This window comes from Saccopteryx leptura, chromosome 5 (assembly GCF_036850995.1).
Source record: "Saccopteryx leptura isolate mSacLep1 chromosome 5, mSacLep1_pri_phased_curated, whole genome shotgun sequence".
In the NCBI taxonomy this organism is placed as follows: domain Eukaryota; kingdom Metazoa; phylum Chordata; class Mammalia; order Chiroptera; family Emballonuridae; genus Saccopteryx; species Saccopteryx leptura.
Genome location: NC_089507.1, coordinates 174,446,709 through 174,473,913, shown reverse-complemented (window position 1 = coordinate 174,473,913; position 27,205 = coordinate 174,446,709). Strand labels below are relative to the sequence as shown.

General features: G+C 47.0%; 2 protein-coding genes across 2 annotated transcripts; one reads left to right on the top strand and one right to left on the bottom strand.

Moving 5' to 3' along the window:
• Positions 1–8,488: 8,488 nt before the first annotated feature.
• LOC136405973 (cystatin-9-like) lies at positions 8,489–12,329 on the top strand. Its single transcript, XM_066385715.1, has 4 exons — positions 8,489–8,556; positions 8,662–8,966; positions 11,084–11,197; positions 12,066–12,329. Exons 2-4 carry the CDS (start codon positions 8,736–8,738, stop codon positions 12,156–12,158), a joined length of 438 nt encoding a protein of 145 aa, XP_066241812.1. The 5' UTR covers positions 8,489–8,556; positions 8,662–8,735; the 3' UTR covers positions 12,159–12,329.
• Positions 12,330–15,034: 2,705 nt separating this feature from the next.
• Positions 15,035–26,976, bottom strand: LOC136406612 (cystatin-9-like). Its single transcript, XM_066386590.1, has 5 exons — positions 26,945–26,976; positions 18,836–19,055; positions 17,636–17,980; positions 16,168–16,281; positions 15,035–15,301 (listed from the first exon to the last, which is right to left on the bottom strand). Exons 1-5 carry the CDS (start codon positions 26,974–26,976, stop codon positions 15,209–15,211), a joined length of 804 nt encoding a protein of 267 aa, XP_066242687.1. The 3' UTR covers positions 15,035–15,208.
• Positions 26,977–27,205: the final 229 nt, after the last annotated feature.

The window sequence follows — 27,205 nt, the reverse complement described above, 5'->3', positions numbered from 1 at the left end:
TCTAGAAAATTTATTTAAAAGTAATCGATACACTGATTGGTTTCGGTAAATATATATTTCATTCTAGAACACCTGCCTAGGATGCTAGGTTGTGACAGAAAGGATCAAAGGCACAGAAGGAGGCCAGTCCCCCATCTCATTATTGTGTCGGAAACATATACAACCCCAGAGTAGTAATTTAAACTGTGGGCTCGAGTGGTTGTCCACAGACTGGGGAGATATGTGTGTGCTGTGGGGGGACTGTGGCTGCTCAGGTCGAACCCAGGTTGAAAAGGCTCACAAGGCAACCGAGGCTCGCCTGTGCCCGACAAGGGTGGAGGCTTCAGGACAGGGCTTCGCTCTTTCTTGCTGTCTCCCCTCTAGACTTATGATCCATTATATTATAAAATGGTTGATAACAAGTGTCATTTTTCATCATTTTTCCCCCTTAGCACATAAAGAATGTGATTGTTGCTGTGCTAGAAACAAGAAAAGAACCAATGTCAGTTTTTCTTCCGAACAAAGGAGACCCTCTTCCTGGGTGGAATGAGAATGGGGAGGATGAGAGTCAAGATGTCCCCCGGTCTTTTCTCAGCTGCTGGGGGTGGGGGATGGGGCATGGGAGGCGCAAGGACAGCAGGCTACTTTGGGAGGAATGTGATAAGATGCCAAAGAATTGCAAAAATTGTTAACATTAGTATTTTAAAAGGAAGAGTCAGGCCCCTTTACCCCTCCTTTCTGAAGAGAAAAAAAAACCCAAAAGATAGAGATTAAAAGGGCAAAACTTAGTCAGTAACTAATCATAGTTTAACTATAGGTTCGATTCCCAGTCAGGGCGCAAAGGAGAAGCAACCACCTGCTTCTCTCTCCCTCCCTCTCCCCTTTCTCTCCCTCTTCTCCTCCCACAACCAATGGCTCTACTGCTCTGGGCATTGGCCCCAGACAGAGGTTGCTGGGTGGATCCCTGGCGGGGCGCATGCGGGAGTCTGTCTCTCCATCTCCTCTCCTCTCACTTAAAGGTTGAAATTATTTGTTCCTTGAAGGTTAGGTGAAAGATGCTAGGACCATTGTTTGGGTACTTTTATGTTATTTCAGGGAAAGGCAGGCAGAATCATGGACAGTTGATTCAACTGATAGGTGTTAGAATATTTAGGTTCTCTATTTTTCATGAGTGTATGTTAGGACTTTCCTTTTCTGAAAATGTTGACAATTTTTCTAATTCAGGTAAGATTTTTTATTAGGGTAGTATAGATGATATTGCAGTAAGCAATAAGCCCCAGACCTCAGTTAACACAACAAAGGTTTGACTCTGACCCAAGTCAATCCAACACAGGTCAGGCAGCTCCCCTTGGCATTTTGTTCCCAATGCTACTTCCTTGGACATCTCAGCGTGACTCCCTCTGACCATTCCTGTCCTGAAATCCCTTCTTTCCATTTCCATAGGCAGGCAAAAGGGAGAATGTGTACACTTACTCTTGTACTTAACCACCTCGACGAGTGGAACTTCCACTCACCAAGTCATTGGTGGGAACTCAGTCACATTGTCCCAATCTAACTACAAAGAAGTCTGGCAGATGGCGGTCCAGTGTTCCCGGGAAAAGGCAATGTGTGGTGGGCACAGAGATGACCTCTGCCACAGATTTCAAATGTAGCAGCTTAAACCTACAGTGTCTGTAGATTCACATACGGTTATAAGTAATAATACAGAAAGATCCTGTGTATACTTTCCCAGTTTTCCTCCAATTTTATAAAACCATGAGACATCCAGGATATTGACACTGATACATCAACCTGTCTTATTTAGATTTTCCCAGTTGTATTTGTACTGATGAGTGTGTGTGTTGTGTTTGCACAATTACATCGCCTTTGTAGGTTCATGTATCTACCGATTTCAACATTACAACTATTTCTTGGTTTGTCTTTTTATAACCACACCAACCTCCTTTGTTCCCCTCCCCCATTCTCCATTCCCCATCCTTACCCCCTGGAAAGCACTAATTTGTCCTGGATTTCTATAATTTTGTCATTCCAAAATGACAGTGGAATTCATATTCCAAAATAGAAATAGAATTATATAGTATGTAACTTATTCACTCAGTGTATTTCCCTGGAAATTTGTCCAAGTTGTTGTGTGTATCAATAGTGTGCTTCCTTACAGTCCTGAGTGGTATCCCATGGTTTGTGTATATTAAAATGTGTTTAAACATTTACCTGTTAAGGGGTATCTGGGCTGATTCCTGTTTGGGCCTATTACAAATAAAGCTGCTATGAACATTTTTATATAGCTTTTGTTCTCATTTCAGTGGCATCTATGCCCCAGAATGCAACTACATGTTGAGTTCTAGGAGAAACCGTCAAATTATTTTTCAAAACAGCTATATCATTTTACATTCCATCAACAATGTATGAGTGGTCCAGTTTCTCTGCATTCTTGCCAACATTTGGTATTGTCATTTTTTTTTTAAATCTCAGTAACTCTAATGAGTGTCTAGTGATATCTCATTGTGTGTTTTACTTGGCATTTTCTGGCATGTTCTCTCTCCCAGGAACACACCCACACCCACACCTTCCGTTCCCTCTTCTTGTTCCCCCACAGGTGTGCACATCCATCTTCTAAACTCTAAGGGTCTCCACGAGACTTGCAACCAAGGAAACAATGGGGAGAATCAGCTTGTCCCAGGCTAACCCTGGACCTGTCTCCAAGGTCCCCTTTTCTCTGACGTCTCGATGAGCCAAAGCAGTCCATCTAGGCTCATTTGTTTTGTATAACATTTCTAGGGAGCCAAAGCCGCCCTGCCTAGGCTCTTTCCTGTTGCTTCTTCTATCCTGAACCCTTCTTTGTTTCACTGTCCCCAGCCTTAAAAAATGTACTCTGAAAAAAGATATTTACGTTTTCTTGTTGGCTAGTGATGTTGAACATATTTTTATAGCCTTACTTGTCATCTACATATTCTCTTAGGTGAGAAGTATGTTTGTGGCCTTTGTTCATTTTCTAATTGAATTTATTTATTTATTTTTTACTGTTAAGTTTTCAAAGTCCTTTCTATTTTCTAGAGAGTAGTTGTGTGTTGGATGTGTGGTTTGCAAATATTTTTTCCATTTAGCTTGGCTTTTAATTCTCTTCACATGAGATTTTACTGAGCAAAAGGGTTCTTTTCTTTATATATATATAAAATAGACACCATACTGTTGTCTGTGTCTATGAGCATTTTTCTTTGTTTATCCCTTTTACCCTTTTCATCCAGCCCCTAGCCGCCTCCCCTCTGACAGACGTCGGGCTGCTTTTCACCTATGAGTCTGTCTTTATTTTGCTTGTTCATTCACTTTGTTCATTAGATTCCACATATGATACTTGTCTTGCTCTGACTGGCTTATTTCACTGAGCATAGTGATCTCCAGGGCCATCCGTGCCATCACAAAGAGTAAGATTTTCTTCTTTTTTTTATGGTGGTGTAGTACTCTACTGTGTAAATGTACTACAACTTTTTTATCCACTCATCTACTGATGGACACATGGGCTGTTTCCTGCTCTTGGCTATTGTAAATAGCACTGCAAGGAACACAGGGGTGCATATATTCTTTTAAATTAGTGTTTCAGGATTCTTAGGATGTATTCCCAGAGGAGGAACTGCTGGGTTATAAGACAGTTCCACTTTTAACTTTTTGAGAGAACCGAAGTTTTAAATTTTGATGACCACTAACTTATCAGCTTTTCTTTTTTGTGCATCATACTTTGCTATCAGGTCTAAAAAACTCTTTACCTTTTTATAGGTTTTTATACGCACATTAATATTTATCTTGTGTCTTTCCTGGTCTGCCCTTTTTTTATTAAAAATATTTTACATTCTCTCTCTTTCCCTCTTTGTTTTCCTGATAGTTCTTGCTATATGTTTGACTACTTCATTTTTTTACCCAAAATTTGGCTTAGTTTGTTATCTCACATTTTATTTATTTTAGAATCTTGTTGTATTGTTAATCTCACTTTTCTACTTTGCTAAATATATATATTTTTTCTATTTATAAATGCATTTATTAATAGAAGTGGTTTTTAGATAAATGCATTTATGAGTATAAATGTTGCACGGGCTGCTGGGCATGCATAAATTTCCTGCAACACTACATTAGTTTCTACTGACAAGTTTTAAAGTGTACTATACCTGTTGCTTACAAATGATTAACAGATGAGCATTTGAGGGTAAGGTGTTAACTTACATACAATATGTTTTAGTTATGTTTTTACTATTTTGGGGTTTTTATTACTCATTGAATTTATAATTGACTTACAAAACAAATTAATGATCAATTTATTTTACTACTTCCTTGACAGTAAACTAATTTTCAATTATAAAATTAATTCAATTAATATCAATTTAATGATATTTTACCAATATATTTTTACTACTAATTTAATTATATTTTATCAGGAAATGTATTAATTCAAAACTTTTCAGCTATAGTTTTATTGTTGAATTGCCAAGTATGATTGTAACATTTTTTTCTTTTTTAATTTTATTGTGTGACATTGGTTAATAAAATTACATAGGTTTCAAGTGTACAATTCTATAATACATCATCTGTATATTGTATTGTGTGCTTACCACCCAAGATCAAATCTCCTATTGTCACCATATATTTGACCCCACTTACTACCCCTCCTTTCCCTTTGATAATAATCTGTTGTCTGTGTCTTTGAGGTTTTATTTTTCTTGTTTGCTCATTTGTTGCTTTTACTTTTATATCCTACATTTGAATGAAATCATATGATTTTTGACATTTACTATCTGACTTATTTTCCTTAACATGATATTCTCAAGATCCATTTCTGTTTTCATAAATGACAGTATTTTATCTTTTTTTGTGGCTGAGTAGTATTCCATTGTATAGATGTACCACATCCTCTTTATCCAGTCTTCTATTGAGGGATACTTCGATTGTTTCCGTGTCTTGGCCACTGTGAATAATGTTGCAATCACCATAGGGGTGCATATATTTTTGCGAATAAATGTTTTCAATTTTTTTTCTGGTAGGAACCCAGAAGAGAAGTTGTTGGGTCATATAGCAAATCTAGTCTTAATTTTTTGAGGAACCACCCTACTGTTTTCCATAGTGGCTGTTCCTTACATTCCCATCAGCCGTGAATGAGGGTTCCTTTTTCTATACTACCTTTCCATCATTTATGATTACTTGTCTCATGGATAACAGCCATTCTAACAGGGGTTTGGTGGTATCTTATTGTAGTTTTGATTTCTGTTTTCCTAATAGCTAGTGAAGTTGGTCATCTTTTTATATATATCTGTTGACAATTTGTATGTCTTCTTAGGAGAAGTGTCTGTTCGGGTTTTCTGCCCGTTCTTTAATTGTTTTTTGTCAGTGTTGTTGAGTTGTATGAGTTCTTGTTTTTTTTTTAATATGACCACTTACAATTTTTAAATTTATTTTTAGAGAGAAAAAGAGAGAGAAAGAGGAGGGAGAAATAAGAAGCATCAACTTTTAGTAGTTCCTTCTCCTATGTGCCTTGACCAGGTAAATGCAAGGATTCGAAGTAGCAACTTCGTATTCAGGTTGAAGCTTTATGAACTGCGCCACCATATTTTTGGATATTAACCCCTTACTGGAGCTGTTGTTTGCAAATATTTCCTCCCATTTTGTTGGTTGCCTTTTGGTTTTGTTGATGGTTTCTTTTGCTGTGCAGGAGCTTTTTAGTTTGATATAGTCCCATTTGTTTATTTTTGTTTTGATTTCCCTTGCTTTGAGGTCAAATTTATAAAATCTTCTCTGAGACTAAGGTCCCAAATTTTAGCACTTATGTTTTCTTTTATGTAATTTATTGTCTCAGGTCTCATATTTAGGTCTGCTTGATTTTGAGATAGTTTTTGTATATGGTAGCAGACAACACCTTAGTTTTATTCTTTTGCATGTTGCATTCCAATTTTCCCAGCACTACTTATTAAAGAGGCTTGCTTTTCTCCATTGTATGTTTTTGGTTCCTTTGTCAAAAATTATTTGCCTATATGTATATGGATGTATTTCTGGGCTATCAAATTTCTTCCAATGGTCTGTGCATCTGCTATTATGCCAATACCATGTTCTTTTTTTTTTAAAATTTTTATATTTATTTATTTATTTATTTATTTATTTATTTATTTATTTTACAGAGACAGAGAGAGTGATAGACAGGGACAGACAGACAGGAACGGAGAGAGATGAGAAGCATCAATCATTAGTTTTTCATTGCGCATTGCAACACCTTATTTGTTCATTGATTGCTCTCCCATACGTGCCTTGACCGCAGGCCTTCAGCAGACCAAGCAACCCCCTGCTGGAGCCAGCGACCCTGGGTTCAAGCTGGTGGGCTTTTCCTCAAACCAGATGAGCCCACGCCCAAGCTGGCGACCTCGGAGTCTCGAACCCGGGTCCTCTGCATCCCAGTCTGACGCTCTATCCACTGCGCCACCGCCTGGTCAGGCAATACCATGTTCTTTTAATTATTGTCACTTTGTAGTACAATTTGAAGTCAGGAAGTGTGGTAACTCAATCTTTGTTCTTTTATTCTCAGAATTATTTTGGCTATTTAGGGTCTTTTGTGGTCCATACAAGTCTCATGATATTTTTGATTTTGGGGTTCTATTTTCTTTAAAAAACTAACCTTAATAATTTTATGGGGATTGCATTAAATCTGTATATTTCTTTGGGTAATATGGTCATTTTAACTATGTTGATCCTTTCAATCCATGAACAAAACTTATCAGAGGATATGAAAGACATAACACACTAAAAGCTACAAAACTTTATTAAAATATAATAAAGAAGACACAAAAACATGTAATGTTTTTAATACTGTCATTTTATGAATATCAAGTCATATTTAAAAATCCATGCCCATATGAGAAGAGAGATTTACAGAAAACTGTTTAAGTAGAAAAGTTTACTGCATCTTTCAACTCAGCTATATATATATATATATATATATATATATATATATATATATTTAAAGATTTTATTTATTCATTATAGAGAGGGAAGAGAGAGAGAGAGAGAGAGAAGGGGGGAGGAGCAGAAAGCATCAACTCCCATATGTGCCTTGACCAGGCAAGCCCAGGGTTTTGAACCGGCAACCTCAGCGTTTCCAGTTGACACTTTATCCACTGCGCCACCACAGGTCAGGCACAACTATATTGTTTATAATGTTTATGCTTCTTGATATCAGTCCTGAGAGACGTGTGAGACTCTCCCAATGTGACTTGAATTACCAGTTTGCGCTGTAACAGCACCAATTATTCTGTTGGCTACTCCAGCTCCACGTGTCATTTGGATGCGGGTTCATGGACATTAGAGGTTCTTGTTGGATTATTTCCCTTATCGTCACATTACTTGCACCTCAATTGGTATAGATGCTTTCAGCCTTCAATGCAGCCACCTTCCCATTGCTACAGGAACATTCTTTTATTTTTCATTTGACTAGAAGTATATAGGGAAAAAAAAGTCCACAATAAGGGCTTTTTAATGCAAGCTGTAGATTTCTACATTGGACAGTGAAACCTTGTTAAGTGGCTACCAAATGTTCCAGGTGATGAAGAGATCACATCTGGATGACTCAGGTGGACAGGCTGAACAGAGCAGGGATTGAGTATCTCAGTTCTGCAGCTGGGCCTGTGTCCAGGGTTCCAAGGCACCCTCTGGCCAGAGCTCAATTTGGAATGAGACCAGTGCTCCTGCTTTCTCTCTCTATATATTTCCTGTCCTGGCAACAACTCAGGTCATTCCCTATCAGATAACTCCTGAAATCGATACTTTGTTGCAAAGCATATGAGAGTGCCATGAGAGCATATGTGGTTGAACACACAATACTTTTCATCCCAACTTCCAGAGCCCTGTCACAGGCAGAGACTGAGACCAGAGTGTTTAGCAGGGAGTACTTTGTACAGAATACATGGTTTGTTCCTGTCCATTAGCCCCGACATGGCTTTGTTCTTGTCCATTAGCCCTGAATGTCTCTTTCTCCTTGGCATTTAGAATTCTGAGAGCCACCTGTCGCTGCCCAGCTTATACATCCTGTCCATGTCAGGCACTGTGGGTGACCCACTCTCTAGCACTGCTGGGAAATTCAACTGACTCTTCACGTCTATTGGGCAGGAGGCCATTCTGCCAGTGCATGAGACCCCAAGTGAAAGGAAAAGCAGCAGAGTCCAGCCTTTATCCAAGGTCCTCGGGGCATCACAACACAGGCTGCTAACTCTCAGGTAGACGTTTTGGGTCTTTTCAGAGCACCTCAATACAGGTTGCTTCTATCACCCACAAAGATGGCTCTGGGAAGCCCATCCTTTGGCTCCGCCCCTCCTTGTCTTGCTGGCCTCCACCCCGATGCTGGGTGTGGGGGTCACCTTCCATTTCTACCTCTTGCGCTTGTGTCCTCATCGCAGCATCTGATTCTTGGGCACCCAGAAGACTCTTCTGTCTGCACAGAGGCACTGAGGGAGCTCAGTGGCTGGATGCACCTGCAGGACACCCTCCTTCCATCGCTAGTTCTCCTCAACCTGCCACGCCTGGGCCTTGTTCTTCTGTCCTGGATGGGGGTCAGTTTTTTCAGTTTTGCATGGAGGAGGCAGGGTCACATGTGGGAAGGGACAGGGTGTAATAGCAGAGAGGAAGGCCAGAGGAAGAATGTATCCTGGAGCAGATAAGCTGGACAGCTGACCAGGCAGGCTCGTGTGGGATTCTGCACCGAAAGGGCCGAAGGTGGCTGGTAGCCTGCAGCCATGCTGTGCCTGCCATGGACACGGGCTCTGCCCGGGGCTGCGCTCCTGCTCCTCGTGGCTTCCCAGCTCCAGCAGACTCACGGCTGGAAGGGAAGGAGGAATGACGGGCCAACTCCCAGAGACACTTATTTCCTTGCCACTGTGGAGTATGCCTTACACGTATTCAACCTGAAGAGCGAGGACAGGAATGCCTACAGGCTGCTGCGCATCCGGAACTCCTGGAAGGAGGAGGTAGGTGACCACGTTCTCCTGCCTCGCTGGGCTTAAGCGAGAGCAAAAGCCAGGGGACACATCAGAGGTCTTATATAGCATCTAATGTTCATAAAATAAAAAAATACTACCTATTCATTGTCAGATTTTAGAAACATTATTACATAGAAAAATTTAAAATTAGATTATGGTCTACTCACTTATATTTTTTCAATCTTTACAATATTGTTTATGAAGAATAGCTTCAAATATAGCATATGAGGCGATTAAGTTATCCAGTAAGAATGGGATGGAGACAGAAAATGTTTGAATAGACAGTTTAAAGAAATATTTAAAGGATATTGTCTGTGTGTTGTCTTGTGTGCATGTGCCTGTGTGAATGAGTGTCTGTGTGTGCATGTGCCTGTGTGTGCATGTATGCCTGTGTGTGCATGTATGCCTGTGTGTGCATGTGTCTCTGTGTGTGTGCCTCTGTGTGTGCGTGTGCCTGTGCCTCTGTGTGTGCGTGTGTCTCTGTGTGTGCGTGTGTCTCTGTGTGTGTGCCTCTGTGTGTGCGTGTGCCTGTGTGTGCCTGTGCCTGTGTGTGCATGTGTCTCTGTGTGTGTGCCTCTGTGTGTGCATGTATGCCTGTGTGTGCGTATGTCTCTGTGTATGTCCCTCTGTGTGTGCATGTATGCCTGTGTGTGTGTCTCTGTGTGTGTGCCTCTGTGTGTGCGTGTGCCTCTGTGTGTGCGTGTGCCTGTGTGTGCCTGTGCCTGTGTGTGCGTGTGCCTCTGTGTGTGTGTGTGCCTGTGTGTGCCTGTGCCTGTGTGTGTGTGTCTCTGTGTGTGTGCCTCTGTGTGTGCATGTATGCCTGTGTGTGCATGTGTCTCTGTGTGTGTGCCTCTGTGTGTGCCTGTGCCTGTGTGTGCCTGTGCCTCTGTGTGTGCGTGTGCCTGTGTGTGCATGTGCCTCTGTGTGTGCGTGTGCCTGTGTGTGCATGTGCCTCTGTGTGTGCATGTGCCTGTGTGTGCCTGTGCCTGTGTGTGCATGTGCCTCTGTGTGTGCGTGTGCCTGTGTGTGCCTGTGCCTCTGTGTGTGCGTGTGCCTGTGTGTGCATGTGCCTCTGTGTGTGCATGTGCCTGTGTGTGCCTGTGCCTGTGTGTGCATGTGCCTCTGTGTGTGCGTGTGCCTGTGTGTGCATGTATGCCTGTGTGTGCGTGTGTCTCTGTGTATGTCCCTCTGTGTGTGCATGTGCCTGTGTGTGCCTATGTCCCTTTGTGTGTGGGTGTGCCTGTGTGTGGTGGCAGGAAAAACACTCTATCACCCTCTGGACCCCTGAACCAAGAACCACCATGAAGAGCAGAGGGTCTTCACCCTCTGCTGATCGTAATCCTCTGTGAACACTGGTGTGAAGTGTCCCCTTGGGCTCAGACCCCTGGGCCCTGAGGCTGGACCTCAGGTCAGCTGTTCTACATCTGGAGTCACGGGCAGAGTTTGGGTGTCAGGAATCATGGACAGGCTGCAGTGGGAGGCTATGGAACAGAACGAGGAGAATAGATGCAGAGGAGTTCAGAACACATCACAGTGCATTCTGTAATACAAGGTGTTTCTTGAAGCCATCATCTCAGTTGTGTGTGTGTGTGTGTGTGTGTATGAGTGGGTGGGTGTGCTTCACTACCATTGTATGCCATTTTTCTGGGGTTGGGCAGGTGAAGGGTATGACAATGGGGCTGTAGAGGAGTCTCCCACCCGAGTTGGAGATTATCAAGCATACTCTTGCTCTTGTACAGCCAACACCCTGCCAAGTACTTGTCACCCATCCCTGAGAATGCTGTAGAAGCTGGATGCATGCTGGAAGGGAGTGGGGTCTCAGGAGGCATTTGAAAATGAGAGGCTCCACGGTGTGACATAATAGTGTGTGCTCAGCCCGCTCCTAGCACAGGCTCCAACCAAGCCCCCTACGGGCGCCCACAAGAATCATGTGCCCCTTGGCCCAGAATGTCCCAAGCATGGCTTTCTCCTGAGGGAGCTGTCCCAGACCCAGAGGGAAGCCCCAAACGCAGTGGTGTTTGGGCCTGTCCCTACACGCCATGTGTCAATGCTAGCAACTACTCAGTGGACCACGGGGGAGCTTTCAATGTCTGCACACACCACAGGTAACGAGCACAATGGCTTACTCCATGAAGCTGGAGCTTCGCAGAACCAGATGTGGAAAATTCGATGACGACATTGACAACTGCCCTTTTCAAGAAAGCCCAGAGCTGAACAATGTAAGACACACGTGAGCTTCCTTTGGGTCCCACAGCCGTGGGCCTGCATCAGGGTGCGGTGGGCAGAGGACATACCATACCTAGGGACGCAGAAGAGTGACAGAGCTGCTGGACATGCTATAGCCACTGCTTGTGCTGAAGGCAGAGCCCAGTCCGGCAGGCAAGCCCCCGTCCACCTGCAGGCCCCTGGCCAGCCTGAGATCCCGACTGTTCACTCACCCTGTTCAGCTGTCCACACCTTCAGTCACACTGGTGACAGAGTGTCCTGCGCCTAGGGTCCAGAGCTCCCGGTCCTGGCCACAGAGTCTCTTTTTCTGCTCTTTAGCCCCTTCCCTTTCCTGCCTTCAGAAGGAGGAACCGGTCAGGGCAGCCAGAATCACCTTGGGCAGAGGGGACAGCTCTCAGTCCCGCTGGCACTCAGCACAGTCTGATGGCAGTTCTCTGAGTGGAGCCCACTGCCCTGTGTCCCATGCTCTGCCCTGTGCCCGCCACGCTCTGCTTCCTGCTTGGGGGACAAGGGGCAGTATCACTGGCTCTCGGACAAGCCCACCTGGGTCAGGACTCCTGAGATCAGGCCTTCTGGGAGGAGCATGCGTTTCCATACTGAGGGCCGGTCACACCGGACAGCCTGGGGGTTCCCTGAGACCACAGGCCCTGGGAGAGCAGGTGATGCAGGAGACCCTGGGCTCAGGACACAGCCAGATCAGGAACATCTGAGCCTTAGGCCGGGCTGTGCTGAGGGCAGAGCCTGCATCCCAGCTGCTCACCGTGCCAGCGCGGGTTTGGGATGGTTGCCGTCCTTAGCGCGGGAGCCACAGCTCCGCGGGGCTTTTCCACCCACACTTTGTCCCTGTGCTTACTCCCTCAGACCTTCACCTGCTTCTTCACCGTCAGCACCGAGCCCTGGAGAACAGTGTTCCAACTCCTAAACAAGACCTGCCTGGAGGGTTCCACTGAGTGACATCACACCTCTCCAACCCCCTTGGACACCAGCCACTCCCTGTAGGGGTCTTGCAGTGGCTGAGCAGCTCTGACCTCTGTTCTGTGTCTGGAAGACATTGGGATCTCACACAGGGGCATCTGGAGAGCCCTTCTCCACTATTTCATGTAGAATAGACCATTAAACTTCAGCCTTTCAGGAAGCTCTGTGTGGCATTCATCTTGACTGAGGTGAGGGGCAGGTGCTAGATTCACCCCAGCAAGGCAGCCTGGTGGCCCAAGGACATGGGTCCTCTCCTTTCTGCACCTCCTAAGCCTGCTCAAGGTGGCACAATTAAGGTGCCCCTGAATCGCTGGCTCAGGGCTTATGAGGGATAACCCTTGTCCCCAACAGTGCAATGACTGTGACCAAGTTAGAGAACCCGTGTCTGCAGGATGGACGCAGACAGTGTCTCCTGTCCCTCAGCACACATGTGGCCTCTGTGCTGGGGGACTTGCTCACACACTCCCTGGTCTATGTCAGCTAGGACAATGTAGGAGGAGATTCTCGCCTCCACTCAAGGGGTAAGTGAGGCCACCAGCAGCGGCCTCTGGGGAGGCCATATCTCCAAGGACCATTAAAAAAGCACATTTACAGAGCCTGTGCCTTTGGATGGGGAAGCTGCATTTCACAAACTCCCACGGAACGCGTGGGCAATGAACAATGACAGGCACTGCTGTGCCACATGCTTTGAGACCCTGTCCAAATCACCTAGAAAAGCATTTGACGAATTGTTTCCGTAAAGGCATGAAGAGTAACCCTTTGGCTTTCTTGGGCCATGTGGGCTTCTCCTCAACTTCAGCTTTCTCATCCTGCCTTGAATCTGGTGCCGTCTGCTTTGATAAGCAGTCTGGCAGGGAGAGCCTAGATGGCTGGAGCCTTGGGGGCCATGGTCCATCGAGGAGGGTGGTCAGCACGGAAGCCCGTCAGGCTCACGCCACCCCGTGCCTGGTGCGCACCCTTCCTTACTGTTAGAGCACAGAACAAGGAAAGGCCCCCGGGCTGAAAATCTGCCTCTGTACTGGAGGGCAGGAAAGGGCCAAAGAAAGAGGCAGCCACCCAGACTGACCCCTTAGTGGGCTCCAGAGAGTTATCTAGATCAGGCAGGATGGTCACTCATGCATGCTGGAAAATGACCTGTCCTGTGTGCAGCTAGAAGCCTTACATGCTTTACTGGGTCGGGACAGCAGCCTGTTCCAAGAGCCAGCATTTAGCAGGAGGCAGGAAGGAGTGTTGGTTTAGGTCGGAATGATGGTCGATCACACACAGTTTCTGAGGGGGGTGGGGGAAGCAATCTCCATTCTGGCCCAGGCCCCGCTCAGGGGGTCACAGATGTCTTGTAACAACCTTTTTTCCACATTTCCCGGGAAGGACAGAGGGAGAGGACAGGTGGGATTCTGAGCCACAGCCCAGAAGAGAGGAGCCAGGTCTCAGTGTGGCTGCCTGCAGCACGGGCCCCGCTCTCTGGCTGTGACTGCCCTGGGAGGTGCTTGACCTATCCCATTTCCTGGAGAGTGGCCACTGAGGTCCCTAGATCCCTTAGAGCAGCTGACGACTGTGATGAATTTAATTGAGTTCTCCAGGGAGCCACCGGGAAGTGGCCGGCACGCTGGCCTTGGACACCAGAGGGCCAGCCAGGTCTGCCACATGCCCAGCTGCAGTCTGTGCCCGGCCCAAGCCGGCTGCACCGCCAAGGAGATAACTTCACCATGCCTTCCCCCAAGGGGTGCGCGCTGTTTGGGAAAAAATTCAGTTAGGCAGTAAAAGTTCTGTGTTGACTGCAAAGTTCTCTTAGATGAGAGTTATTCTGCACAACTTGCTCCTCCCATTATGTTCGCTCTGAGTCTATCTGAACCCTGTATATTGGTCATTCTTAGCCTGAGCCTTGGGGACAATAGTTAAGGTGGTACTTGGTGTTGCCGCTGAGATGACAACAAAGTGCACATCGTAATAGTTGTTTGCATTACGGTGATAATCAAATGACCCTGAGTTGTTGCCAGGATAGTAAATGTAGAGAGAAGGTAGGAGCACTGCTGTCATCCCAGGATGAGCTTCTGGCCAGAGGGTGCCTGGACACAGGCCCAGCTCCAGAACTGAGCGACTCGGTCCCTGCTCTGCCCAGCCTGCCCACCTGAGTCACCGATGCTCTCTCCTCAGCACCTGGCACACGTAACAGCCACATGCAGCACCGAGTGTGTGGTCCCCCGGTGCTGAGGTGGAGACCATGGTCTTCCTGAACTAGAGAGGTGTGGGACATTCCAGCCGGGGTGTCTCTCACGTTAAGACAAAGCAGGGTAAATCTCCTTTGCAGATGTCACTGTCTTGTGTAAAAATCTAGAGTTTGCAATAAAATCCCTTTATTGTGGGCTAATTATTGCCAATATACTTCTAGTGAAATGGAAATTAAAAGAATGTTCCTGTAGCAATGGGAGTGTGGTTGCATCGAAGACTGAAAGCATCTATACAAATGGAGCTGCAAGTAATGCGACAATAAGAGAAATAAATCAACAAGAACCTCTAATGTCCATGAACCTGCATCCAAACGACAGGTGGAGCTGGAGTGGCCAACACAATAATTGGTGCTGTTACAGCACAAACCGGTAATTCCACAGTCACACTGGGAGAGTCTCACGCATTTCTCAGGGCTGATATCAAACAGTGTAAACATTATAAACAATATAGCTGAGTGAGAGGATGCAGTGAATTATTTAATTCAACGCTATTCTGTAAACCTCTACTTAACATAATATATAGATTTTAAAATAATGTTCTGATAACCATGAAATTGTGTTGAAAATTTATAAACACCACCTGTTCCTCACCCACAATTAGGACCCATGCCACACAGAGCTCCCTGAAAGGCTGAGGTTTAATGGTCTATTCTACATGAAATAGTGGAGAAGGGCTCTCCAGATGCCCCTGTGTGAGATCCCAATGTCTTCCGGGCACAGAACAGAGGTCAGAGCTGCTCAGCCACTGCAAGGCCCCTACAGGGAGTGGCTGGTGTCCAAGGGGGTTGGAGAGGTGTGACGTCACTCAGTGGAACCCTCCAGGCAGGTCTTGTTTAGGAGTTGGAACACTGTTCTCCAGGGCTCGGTGCTGACGGTGAAGAAGCAGGTGAAGGTCTGAGGGAGTAAGCACAGGGACAAAGTGTGGTGGGGAAGCCCCGCGGAGCTGTGGCTCCCGCGCTAAGGACGGCAACCATCCCAAACCCGCGCTGGCACGGTGAGCAGCTGGGATGCAGGCTCTGCCCTCAGCACAGCCCGGCCTAAGGCTCAGATGTTCCTGATCTGGCTGTGTCCTGAGCCCAGGGTCTCCTGCATCACCTGCTCTCCCAGGGCCTGTGGTCTCAGGGAACCCCCAGGCTGTCCGGTGTGACCGGCCCTCAGTATAGCAACGCATGCTCTTCCCAGAAGGCCTGATCTCAGGAGTCCTGACCCAGGTGAGCTTGTCCGAGAGCCAGTGATACTGCCCCTTGTCCCCCAAGCAAGAAGCAGAGCGTGGCGGGCACAGGGCAGAGCATGGGACACAGGGCAGTGGGCTCCACTCAGAGAACTGCCATCAGACTGTGCTGAGTGCCAGCGGGACTGAGAGCTGTCCCCTCTGCCCAAGGTGATTCTGGCTGCCCTGACAGGTTCCTCCTCCTGAAGGCAGGAAAGGGAAGGGGCTAAGAGCAGAAAAAGAGACTCTGTGGCCAGGACCGGGAGCTCTGGACTCTAGGCGCAGGACACTCTGTCACCAGTGTGACTGAAGGTGTAGACAGCTGAACAGGGTGAGTGAACAGTCGGGATCTCAGGCTGGCCAGGGGCCTGCAGGTGGACGGGGGCTTGCCTGCCGGACTGGGCTCTGCCTTCAGCACAAGCAGTGGCTATAGCATGTCCAGCAGCTCTGTCACTCTTCTGCGTCCCTAGGTATGGTATGTCCTCTGCCCACCGCACCCTGATGCAGGCCCACGGCTGTGGGACCCAAAGGAAGCTCACATGCGTCTTACATTGTTCAGCTCTGGGCTTTCTTGAAAAGGGCAGTTGTCAATGTCGTCATCGAATTTTCCACATCTGGTTCTGCGAAGCTCCAGCTTCATGGAGTAAGCCATTGTGCTCATTACCTGTGGTGTGTGCAGACATTGAAAGCTCCTGTGGTCCACTGAGTAGTTGCTAGCATTGACACATGGCGTGTAGGGACAGGCCCAAACACCACTGTGTTTGGGGCTTCCCTCTGGGTCTGGGACAGCTCCCTCAGGAGAAAGCCATGCTTGGGGCATTCTGGGCAAAGGGGCACATGATTCTGGTGGACGCCCGGAGGGGGCTTGGTGGGAGCCTGTGCTAGGAGCGGGCTGAGCACACACTATTATGTCACACCGTGGAGCCTCTCATTTTCAAATGCCTCCTGAGACCCCGTTCCCTTCCAGCATGCATCCAGCTTCTACAGCATTCTCAGGGATGGGTGGCAAGCACCTGGCAGGGTGTTGGCTCTACAAGAGCAAGAGTATGCTTGATAATCGCCATCTCGGGTGGGAGACTCCTCTACAGCCCCATTGTCATACCCTTCACCTGCCCAACCCCAGAAAAATGGCATACAATGGTAGTGAAGCACACCCACCCACTCACACACACATACACACACACACACACACACACAACTGAGATGATGGCTTCAAGAAACACCTTGTATTACAGAATGCACTGTGATGTGTTCTGAACTCCTCTGCATCTATTCCACTCGTTCTGCTCCATAGCCTCCCACTGCAGCCTGTCCATCATTCCCGACACCTAAACTCCGCCCATGACTCCAGATGTAGAACAGCTGACCTGAGGTCCAGCCTCAGGGCCCAGGGGTCTGAACCCAAGGGGACATTTCACACCACTGTCCACAGAGGGTTACAATCAGCAGAGGGTGAAGATCCTCTGCTCTTCATGGTGGTTCTTGGTTCTGGGGTCCAGAGGGTGATAGAGTGTTGTTCCTGCCACCACACACCGGCACATGCACTCACAGGCACATGCACACACAGGCACACACACATGCACACACAGGCACACGCATACACACATTCACACACAGGCACAAGCACATACAGGCACACACATACACAGGCACACGCACACACACATGCACACAGACACACATACACACAGGCACATGCACACAAGACAACACACAGACAATATCCTTTAAATATTTCTTTGAACTATGTTTTCAAACATTTTCTGTCTCCATCCCATTCTTACTGGATATCTTAATAGCCTCATACGCTATATTTGAAGCCATTCTTCATTAAACAATGCTATAAAGATTAAAAAAATGTATGTGAGTAGACGATGATCTAATTTTTAAAAATTTCTATGTAATAATATTTATAAAATCTGACATTGAATAGGTAGTATTTTTTATTTTATGAACATCAGACCTCTGATATGTCCCCTTGCTTAAGCCCAGCGAGACAGGAGGACATGGTCACCTACCTCCTCCTTCCAGGAATTCAGGATGCGCAGCAGCCTGTAGGCGTTCCTGTCCTCGCTCTTCAGGTTGAATACGTGTAAGGCATACTCCACAGTGGCAAGGAAATAAGTGTCTCTGGGAGTTGGCCCGTCATTCCCCCTTCCCTTCCAGCCACGAGTCTGCTGGAGCTGGGAAGCCACGAGGAGCAGGAGCGCAGCCCCGGGCAGAACCCGGGTCCATGGTGGCACAGCATGGCTGCCGGCCACCAGCCACCCTCGGCCCTTCCGGTGCAGAGTCCCACCCGAGTCTACCTGGGCAGCTGTCCAGCTTATCCGCTCCAGGACACATTCTTCCTCTGGCCTTCCTCTCTGCTATTACACCCTGTCCCTTCCCACACGTGACCCTGCCTCCTCCATGCAAAGCTGGGAAAATTGCCCTCTGTCCAGGACAGAAGAACAAGGTCCAGACGTGGCAGGTTGGGGAGGACTAGCGATGGAAGGAGGGTGTTCTGCAGGTGCATCCAGCCACTGAGCTCCCTCAGTGCCTCGGTGCGGACAGAAGACTTTTCTGGGTCCCCGAGAATCAGATGCTGCGATGAGGACACAAGTGCAAGAGGTAGAAATGGAAGGTGACCCCCACACCCAGCAGCGGGGTGGAGGCTAGCAAGACAAGGAGGGGCAGAGCCCCTGGGAATGTTGGAGGTTCATGCTGAGCCCACTGGTCACTCTGCACAGCTTAGCTTAGAAGTGTGCTTCCAGGAGCTAAGGTGAGGGCTTGGCTGGATGAGGCACGTCCTTTTTCCAAAAGTGTTTACAGGAGCAATGGCCACTCACTGATGCTGCCCCTATAGTTGTCTCTATAGGAATTTATTCCTGGAGACGGAGTGGAGTGAAAGAGAAAGAGAAAGAGAAAGAGAAAGAGGGAGGAGTGAACCAAATGAGCTCCAGGGAACCCCAGAGGGGTCTTTTAGGTAATCATTGGTGCCCTCTTGTGGCCACAGTCAGCATATCCAGCGGGCACAATTTCCTGAGTGTGGTCAGTTTCTAGAGAAGGCACATCCACAGCCTCCATCTGGAAAGGCAAAAGCGGGTCTGGGAGGCCTAAATAACCACTCTTTGCAAACAAGCTCAGCTCTGTGCCATGAAACAGGCCTCTGGCACCTGTGTGCAGTTATTGTGACCTCAAAGGGGACCATCATCTCCGGAAAGCCTGTGGATACCCACGTCCCTCTCCCAGAATTCTGACTCCATAGACGTGGGCAGGTCTGGAGACTTTGCTTCTAAACTATCAACCAAGAGGTGGTGACATTCCTGGTTTCTGGACCACACTTTAAGTTGCACAGTTAGGGTGAGTTCCTTGGCTTGGATGCAGCCAATCACAAGGAGAAGCCACTCCACTGTAGGAGCATTGGGGTGTGTGCTTGACAAGGGTTTCTGGGCCACACTGGACCAGGGAAGGGGTCAAAACTTCATGCCTGGTGATAAAGGAAAAGAATTTCCAGACCCCAGGCAGCAGTGACCAGATGGTGCTTATGAAAGAGAAGTGTTCAGAGCTGATGCTCTCGCCCAGCAGAGGGAGCTCTTGAACCTGCCCCAGTCCTCCTTTTCCATGGGTTGGCTGCCCACATTCATAGTGCCTGCTGCAAGCTCCCAGCTAGCACTCTTTCTAGAGACCTCTCTTCCAGCACGGACCAGGCGAGCACACCTGACTCCCCTCCAAATGTCTGTGATTTCCTTTTCAAAGGAGGTTTGAGGTTCACAGTTCCATTGTCTCTCACCAGGCAACAACTCAGCCCTGCATCGGGTTGGGATATGTTTTTTGTAACAGATTATTAACTTGATATTGTTACAGGATGGGGACCAGTCCTGGAGTGAGTCTGCCTCAGGCAGTGTGTGGGTTCTTGATTTCATGCGGGAAACATTTCACGGCATGAGTCCAGGTGATTTTGAGAGCAAGTTTATTAAAGCTGGGGACAGTGACACAAAGGCAGGACGTAGGGTATAAGAAGCAATGGGAAAGAGCCTAGGCAGGGCTCTGCTTTGGCTTCCTAGAAACCTTATAGGACAGAATTGAGCCTAAGCAGGTGCTGTCGGTTCACTGGGAAGCAAAGGTCACAGTGACAGCAGTGAGCCAAGGGTGGCTGCTGGCTCACTGGGACGTCAGAGAAAAGAGGGCCTTGGAGACAGGTTCAGGGGTGAGCCTGGGATGAGCTGCTGCCCACTGCTCCCTGGCTGCAAGTCTCCCGGGGACCCTAGAGTTTAGGAGAAAGGAAGCAAAGAGTTCCTGCCTGAGAAGGGGCAGGGGGGTGCTCCAGAGAGAGCCTGTGCTGGCCTTTGTTTGGAGGGTTCTTATCTTTATTTCTGCAGGCGAGTCTCAGGGGAGGGTTTCAGCAGGACATTCACCATCTTTCCCTGTGTGCCCTTCAACATGTCGACTCATCAAAATGAGCATGAAGGGGAGTCTGGGATTATTCTCTGGTCAGCTTCACTGGTTTACTTTTTTACCTTGGGTCTGTCTGGCTCTAATCAGGTTTTTGTTATTTGTTCCCCTGACTTCATCCGTCCCTGGGTTTGGCTGCACGAATGGCATTAATTGGCTCTCTGTCCTCCATCTCCCTGACCAGGGTGGTTTAAGCTGTTTAATCTCTGGTCAGAGAGGAGAGGTGTAAACCACTTGTTCTCAAGTGTCCTCGCTTAGGGGAGATAAGGTCTTATGATTCACTAGCTGCCCGTAAATTGGTTATATTGTTTGGCCTTGTTTAATTATCTTGTTTTAGTCCCCCTTTTACTTGCTCAAGAAATTTCCTGGCTTCTTTACGATGATCACATGTGAGAAACAGCCAGATGTGCAACAGAACTCCGCCCAAACAGATTGTATCTTATGCAGAATTATTAAACCTTAAAGAAAGACCAAAATTTGCCCCCATGCAGATGGATGAGGAGGACATTATGGTAAATAACATAAGCCAGACAAAAGACAGATACTGCGTGATCCCACTCTTCTGAGGAGTCCAAAATAGTTAAGTTCACAGGGAAAGAAAGTTGAGAGTGGTGGCTACCAGGGCTGGGGGAAGCGGAATGGAAAGATGTTGATCAAAGGACATAAAGTTATGCTGGATGAATAATTTTCGGAGATCTACTGTACAACATGGGTTCTACAGCTAAAAATCCTGGATTGTGCACTTAACTATGTGCCAAGAGGATAGCTAGTGCTCTTACGACAGAAAGAAAAAAAGTAAGTTAACCAAAGTAATGGACGTCAGAGGACACTTTTGCAGGTGATGAGTACGACCTTGATTGTGGTGATGGTTTCGTGGTGAGTACTACCCTCCAAACAGTTTCCACTGTGGACATTGGAGGTTGCAGCAGTTTTTGGATATTGTAAGGCTGGTGGCTGCGGCCCTGCGGGTTCACACTGGATTCGGGCAGACAGTAAAGGAACTGCAGAGCCATAAAATGATTAGCCATTCCATTTATTGGAGCCTTGCAACTGCAGACAAGCAAGCAAGCAGGGAAAACTGCTTCCCTCTCTCTCTCTCCAGACTTTCAGCCCAACAGGCAGGGGGAGGGGGGGGGAGGACCCCTTCTCCAGCAAACCATAGCAAATAGTGGCCCCTTCCAAGCAGGCAGGCAATGCACAATCTATAATCTGCCACCCTGAGGGCAAGCACCTGCAGCCTTACTCAGACTATACACACGAGGTGCTGCCCCGTGCTCGTGCACCAACAGGCAAAGTACAAGTGAGCAAGCCTAACACACTCGTAACACACTTGTTTACCTGACATCAATCACTCTTCAATAACGTTGTTTAACCAAAGCAAACAAAAAGGGGTTGCACCTTCTCCCCGGTGGCTAACATTCAGTAAAACTGTAACCTAAACATAGTCATGCGGTTTTGAGCCCGACAAGGATTATGCTTGTTTGGGACTGGGTTGGGTGTCAGTCGTCTTAGGAACATCATCATGGGTGTTTGGGGGGGACAGGCTGTGGAGACCTGCATGAAGTACAGTCCTGACACACCTGGATAGGTTGCAAGTCCCTCAACAGTGTCTAAAAAATGAACACAGAGGCCGCTTCCGCCTTGCCACCTGAAGGGTCTGAGCCACATGGGTCTGCCCTGAGAGTCACATGCGTTCCGAGGGTGGCTCTGACAGGAGATTTGGCCTAGACCTCTGTGCACTGCATATGTCCTCACTGTGCTGCCAAGGCGAGGACAGGGCCGGCCACACCCAGACATGGCTATGGCTGCGTGGACACAGCTGGCCCCTACACGTGCGTTTATCCTCTTGCCAGGTCCCTGGTCATCTGGGATGGTCTCCCTTCGCAGACTGAGAGCTACTGGCACATCAGGAGGAGCGAAGCAAAGAAGAGGGGTTGAGGGCCTAGCCTGTCACAACACTGGGGACCAGAGCACAGGCACTGCGGAGCCCAGGTCAACCCAGAAGGTGTGGAGTGCTGTGCAGCGCTGAAGCCACCTGCCACAGCCCTCTGCCTGGCCATCGTCCATCTAGGATCGGGGTGCCTCTTCTCCAAGGGCCTGCTCACCTTTCAGTGCCCAGGCAGTGTTAACTGTGCCTGAAGCTGTCCCGACTCCCTGTGGAGAAACTCGCTCCTGAAGCTGAGCCGCGGGCACTTGTTGACCTGTCTGTCCTGAGGGAAGGAGGCTCCATCTGCCCCCTTCTGTGCTGCTGGCAGAGAGTGACCCATATGGGCACACAGGAAGGTCTCAGCAACTGCTCACTGAAGTGGTTCCCCAGGGACAACAGCCTGTGCTTCTGGAAGCGTTCCTTTCAACAATCAGAGAGTGACAGCAGTGGCCAGGATTAAACCAGCAGCCCTTCTCTGTGCAGTTGAAGGTAGGGAGTGGTGGGCAGAAGCCATCTTCGTGTCCAGGACACATGGTGTTCCTCACCTTCTTGACTCCCGGCCCCCTTCCTAAGGGCGCGGCACCTCCTGCTTGAGCTCCCATAGGGGCCTGCCCCCAAATAACCTGAGATTCCTCAGGGTTTTCATGTCCTGGGAAACAAGACTGTGCCCAGAGTCCACATGGTCAGAAGAATTAACCAGGCAGAGAGAGCCCAGGCCTGGGACGGGACAGAGAGATAACAGCTGGGTCAAAGGAACCAACTGCAGAGTGTCGGGGAAACTGCTGTCCACCCCAGTCCCACTGTCCCTCCCCTTCGCTCAGTCTCCTGGAGACTTTGAGTTTTGATCATTTAACCTCCAGAAAATTTGAACTGAAAAAGAAGAGTTACAATAGAATTTAAAAATGACAAAAGGAAAAGCAAAACTGTAAACATGACCACAAAATATGGCAGCCTCGGTCAGGACTGGCTGGCCACACACGCATGTCTAGTGACAGGGCATAATTCTCCTCCCGTTGTGCAAGTGCTGTGTGCTGGGGGGCCTTCCGAGCCCACCGGGACTGGTGCCCACCTGCCCGCTCATCCCCGGGCAGCACTGTGCCAGCGGGGATCAGAGAGGGACCTGCGGGGAGCGGAAGCGCTGTGCCACCAGCCCGTTATGGCTCACTTCTCAAAACCAGTCTTCACCTTTTCCTTTCCTGTGACCGTGACCAAAGCTGGCTTTCCCTCTCCTTTGTTTATTTACAGGAAAACAAAGGCTTTTCTTGAACTTTGGGTTATATGTAGGCAAAGAGGATTTGAGGATTGAAATAAGAACAAGGAAAACGGTCGATCCTGTTATAAATGTGTCTGTTGTTACTGAAATCTCTTCCATTAAAATGTCTTCCCCTTCTGTTCAAAAGGCCCAGCTCTCTCCCTTTGCCTGACTCAAGGCTGCACTCCTCTCTCTCTCTCTCTCTCTCTCTCTCTCTCTCCAGTCCCTGAAACTCACTTCCCCTAGCCCCACCCTCATTTTCTTTACCATGTACTTTAGGGTTTTTTTTTTAACTTTAAAATATTCTAAATAAATAGAAATAGTATTAAGTGTTACAACAACACTTTTACTAGGTAAATATAGATTTGGCTCAGTATACGAGAAACTCCACATAACATTGGCTCAAACAAGCAAGTGGTTTATTTGTTGTATCTCATGATACTTGTTGGGTCACCAAAGGAGGGACGCACAAGGCCTGATGGGTTTTATAAGAAGTTTATTTATGCATCTGCGAACACACGGGCTGAGACCCTAGAGGTGTCAGCAGCGAAAGGGTGAAAAGCTTCATCTTGATGGGACTGAGTTTGGCTATATTTCTTGCTGCAGGGGAACACTTCTGTTACCTGGGGTAAACAGTGGGAGAGAGAGGGTGGCACTGGTGAAGTAAAGAATGTTCAGATAAGTGATGGGGGATTACTGTCAGGATGCCCCAGGGTCCAAGGAGGTAAGATATTAATTAAGATTGCTCAGGTGGAGAGTCTCCTTAAGTTCCCCCGGCTAGTTGAGGCTTTTGGTAAGGGGCCCTGGACCCAAACCTAATAATACTGACAGTAGATATAATATAATATAATATAATATAATATAATATAATATAATATAATATAATATAATATAATATAATATAATATAATATAATATAATATAATATAATATAATAAATATATATAATATATATAATATAAATATAATATGGTTCACTTTTGGGCCAAGGCACTATCATAGGCCCTCTACATGTATTGACTCATTTTTAAAAAAATTTTTTATTTATTCATTTTAGAGAGGAGAGGGAGAGATAGAGAGAGAGAGAGAGAGAGAAAGGAGAGACAGAGAGAGAGAAGGGGGGGAGGAGCTGGAAGCATCAACTCCCATATGTGCCTTGACCAGGCAAGCCCAGGGTTTCGAACCGGCGACCTCAGCATTTCTAGGTCGACGCTTTATCCACTGCGCCACCACAGGTTAGGCTGCATTGACTCATTTAAGACCACAGAGGGCATCAGCCAAAATGATATACAGTATTAAATTACATCCTTTTAGCATTTTGCATAAATAAGATCACACTTATTTCTTGCAACTTGATGCTTCACCTCAAATCATATCTATGTCATTCATGTTGGCACTTGTGGATTTATTCTTCCCATTGTCACTGCTTTTGCTTTATTTGTTAGATCCTTTTGCTAATAGGCCATAGTTAATGACACCATTCTTTACTGACTGCTAAGATCAGGCCTTCAGTAGCACCTCACCTTGGTGTCTGTGTGCATGTGTTTGAGAGCTTCTCCCAGGTGGTTCCGGAAGGAGCATTGCTAGGGTATGGGGTAGCCCCTCCTTCACCTTTATTAGGGATTATCATGCCCATGATGTCTTTCAGTATTCAGATTAAGTTGGAGATAGTTTAATGTATCTATATTTTGGATGAGTATTGGAGAAAAGCCAAAGCATCGAGTGACTTTCTGTTCCCATCCCGAGAAAGTGAAGTCGAGACCAAGCATACAAGACTGAAGGTGGTTGCGCGTCCAGGGAAGGCTCAAGGACATGATGCTTGGCCCTGCTGGAGCTTTCTGCAGGTCAGGAATCAGACAGCAGATGGTGTGGTGTTATGTCTCAGAAAGGGCAAGAGAAATCTAATCAGTTTTGCAAAACTAAATAATAAAATTGTACACTGTATTCTGTTTGTTAGTTTCTTACACATGATATCATGTTTCTGCTTAATAAATTGGATAACTGATCTCTCTAAGGCACCTCAGTCCTGGGGAGATTGGGGTCCTCCACTTGCAGTAGTGTTGCTGCCTCATTCCTTTCTGGCTCTTCTTCATGAGACCCTGAATACTAACAAGAGTTGAGAATTTGTGGTTTTTATGTTTAACTTGAACCGTTTTTCCTAGATTCTCTTATATTTTCTTCTAATCCTATTACTTCTTGCTTTTCACATTGAGAAGTGTAATTCAGCTGGAGTTTGAGTGTGTGTATGTTGTGAGGTAGGGATCTAAGGCGTGAGTCCCTCACTCCAGAGGCACAGCTGGCCTTCCAGCACTGTTTATGAGCAATCTATTCTTTACTATCCAATTCTAACAGCATGTTTGTCTTAGGGATGATTTTCAAAACATGTTATTTGCTTTTGAGTCCCTCTCCTATTGTACTGGAGGGTGAAAGAGGCACTGGCTTGTGATAAGAAGGTGATCATTTGACATTGGGCAGAAAAGGGAGTAAAACACTAGGGCACATTCTAGGCCTGGACATGTGACCCACCAGACCTAGTCAATTACATGGGGCTGCTTCCTGCTTGTGACCATCTCTGGGTCACACTTTTTGGTTACTAGGCTATGGCTCACTGTGATCTTCGCTCAGAGCCTGGCTTCAGGGAAGGTGGTTTTAGTTTCCTCTGGTTTTAGAAATCCCTCTCTGGTCCCTTATTGTGGATGCTCTTGTCAGTATCTCAAGCATCCAACCTTGCAAGCTATATCTCATTGCATTATTATTTAGAAACATGAGATTTCTTCTTTTATCCTTTCCTGAACTTTTTTGGTTTTATTCTTCAAGGAGTGTGTTTTCCTGGATGCAGATAAACATTTTTTTTTTTTTCAGAAGAGTAGGAGGAAGAACTGGGGATACCCGTCACAGAGAAGGCTGGGGGAGTGCAGAACTGGAAATCAAAGTCGATTATAAAAGAACTATGTCATCATGATAGCCATTTTAGAGGCTTGACTTTTTATATATTTTTATGGCCAATATGTGGTAGTTGATAGAAATCATGGTAGAAGGCTAAGCATCACATGAGGAGTTCCTTGCAGTTGAACGTATCTGAGTTCAAATCTCACTTATCCTTCTTACTGCTTGCAGTACCTGGGGCACATTTGTACTTTCTGTGAGCTTCTCTGTCCACAAAAATAGAATGAGAATTATTTGGTGTCTCCCTCAAGGGGTTGTTATGAAATAAATAAGACCGTTTATGGAAGGTATTCACAGATGCTGGCAGAACCGGGCACTCAATAATGATGTCTGTGGTGATTACTCTTCTCCAGGACTACTAGAGAAGCACTCCTTGGGAGTCAAGCTTGGTTCTAACAATCCTCATCACCAGACCAGTGACAAATGAGGGCTGCTTATCCTGAGCTGTTGGAGCTCAGGGTGTGCGGAGATGACAGAGCAGCGGAGTTTCCATGGCTCTATCACCATCTTCCAGGTTCCCTGGCATGGTGTCCACACGGGCACAGAATTGGGTGTCATTGTTTGGCTTTGGGTTTAGACGTCTGGTTTAATTTATATTGGGATCAGAACTCGAGAAAACTCTTCTTGAGGATGAGCGATGATGGTTATTTGAAAGACACTGAAAACCAAAGTGAATCTCCTAAGCTTCAAATTCAAAGTATTGAGAAGCTTGAGTTCAAGTCCTTGCATTCTGACCTTGCAGCTGTGAAACCTGGGCACCATACTCACCTTCCCACACGCCTCTTCCTCTTTGACGGCATGGTCTTATGTGAAGCCCGCATGAAGAGGACTGTGCAGCGACGCGGTGTGGCCGCTCACAGTACCGTGTGACTGCTGATAGAATACCACTATCCTTCCCCAATGCTGAGGTCAACACAGCCTTGGGTTCTGTTGTCCTCCTCTGGGAGCCAGTTTGTTGCATAATAAAATAAGGCACAGTGGTAGATGCAGTCCACTGATGACTGCCAAACGTTCAGGCCAGCCAGCCAG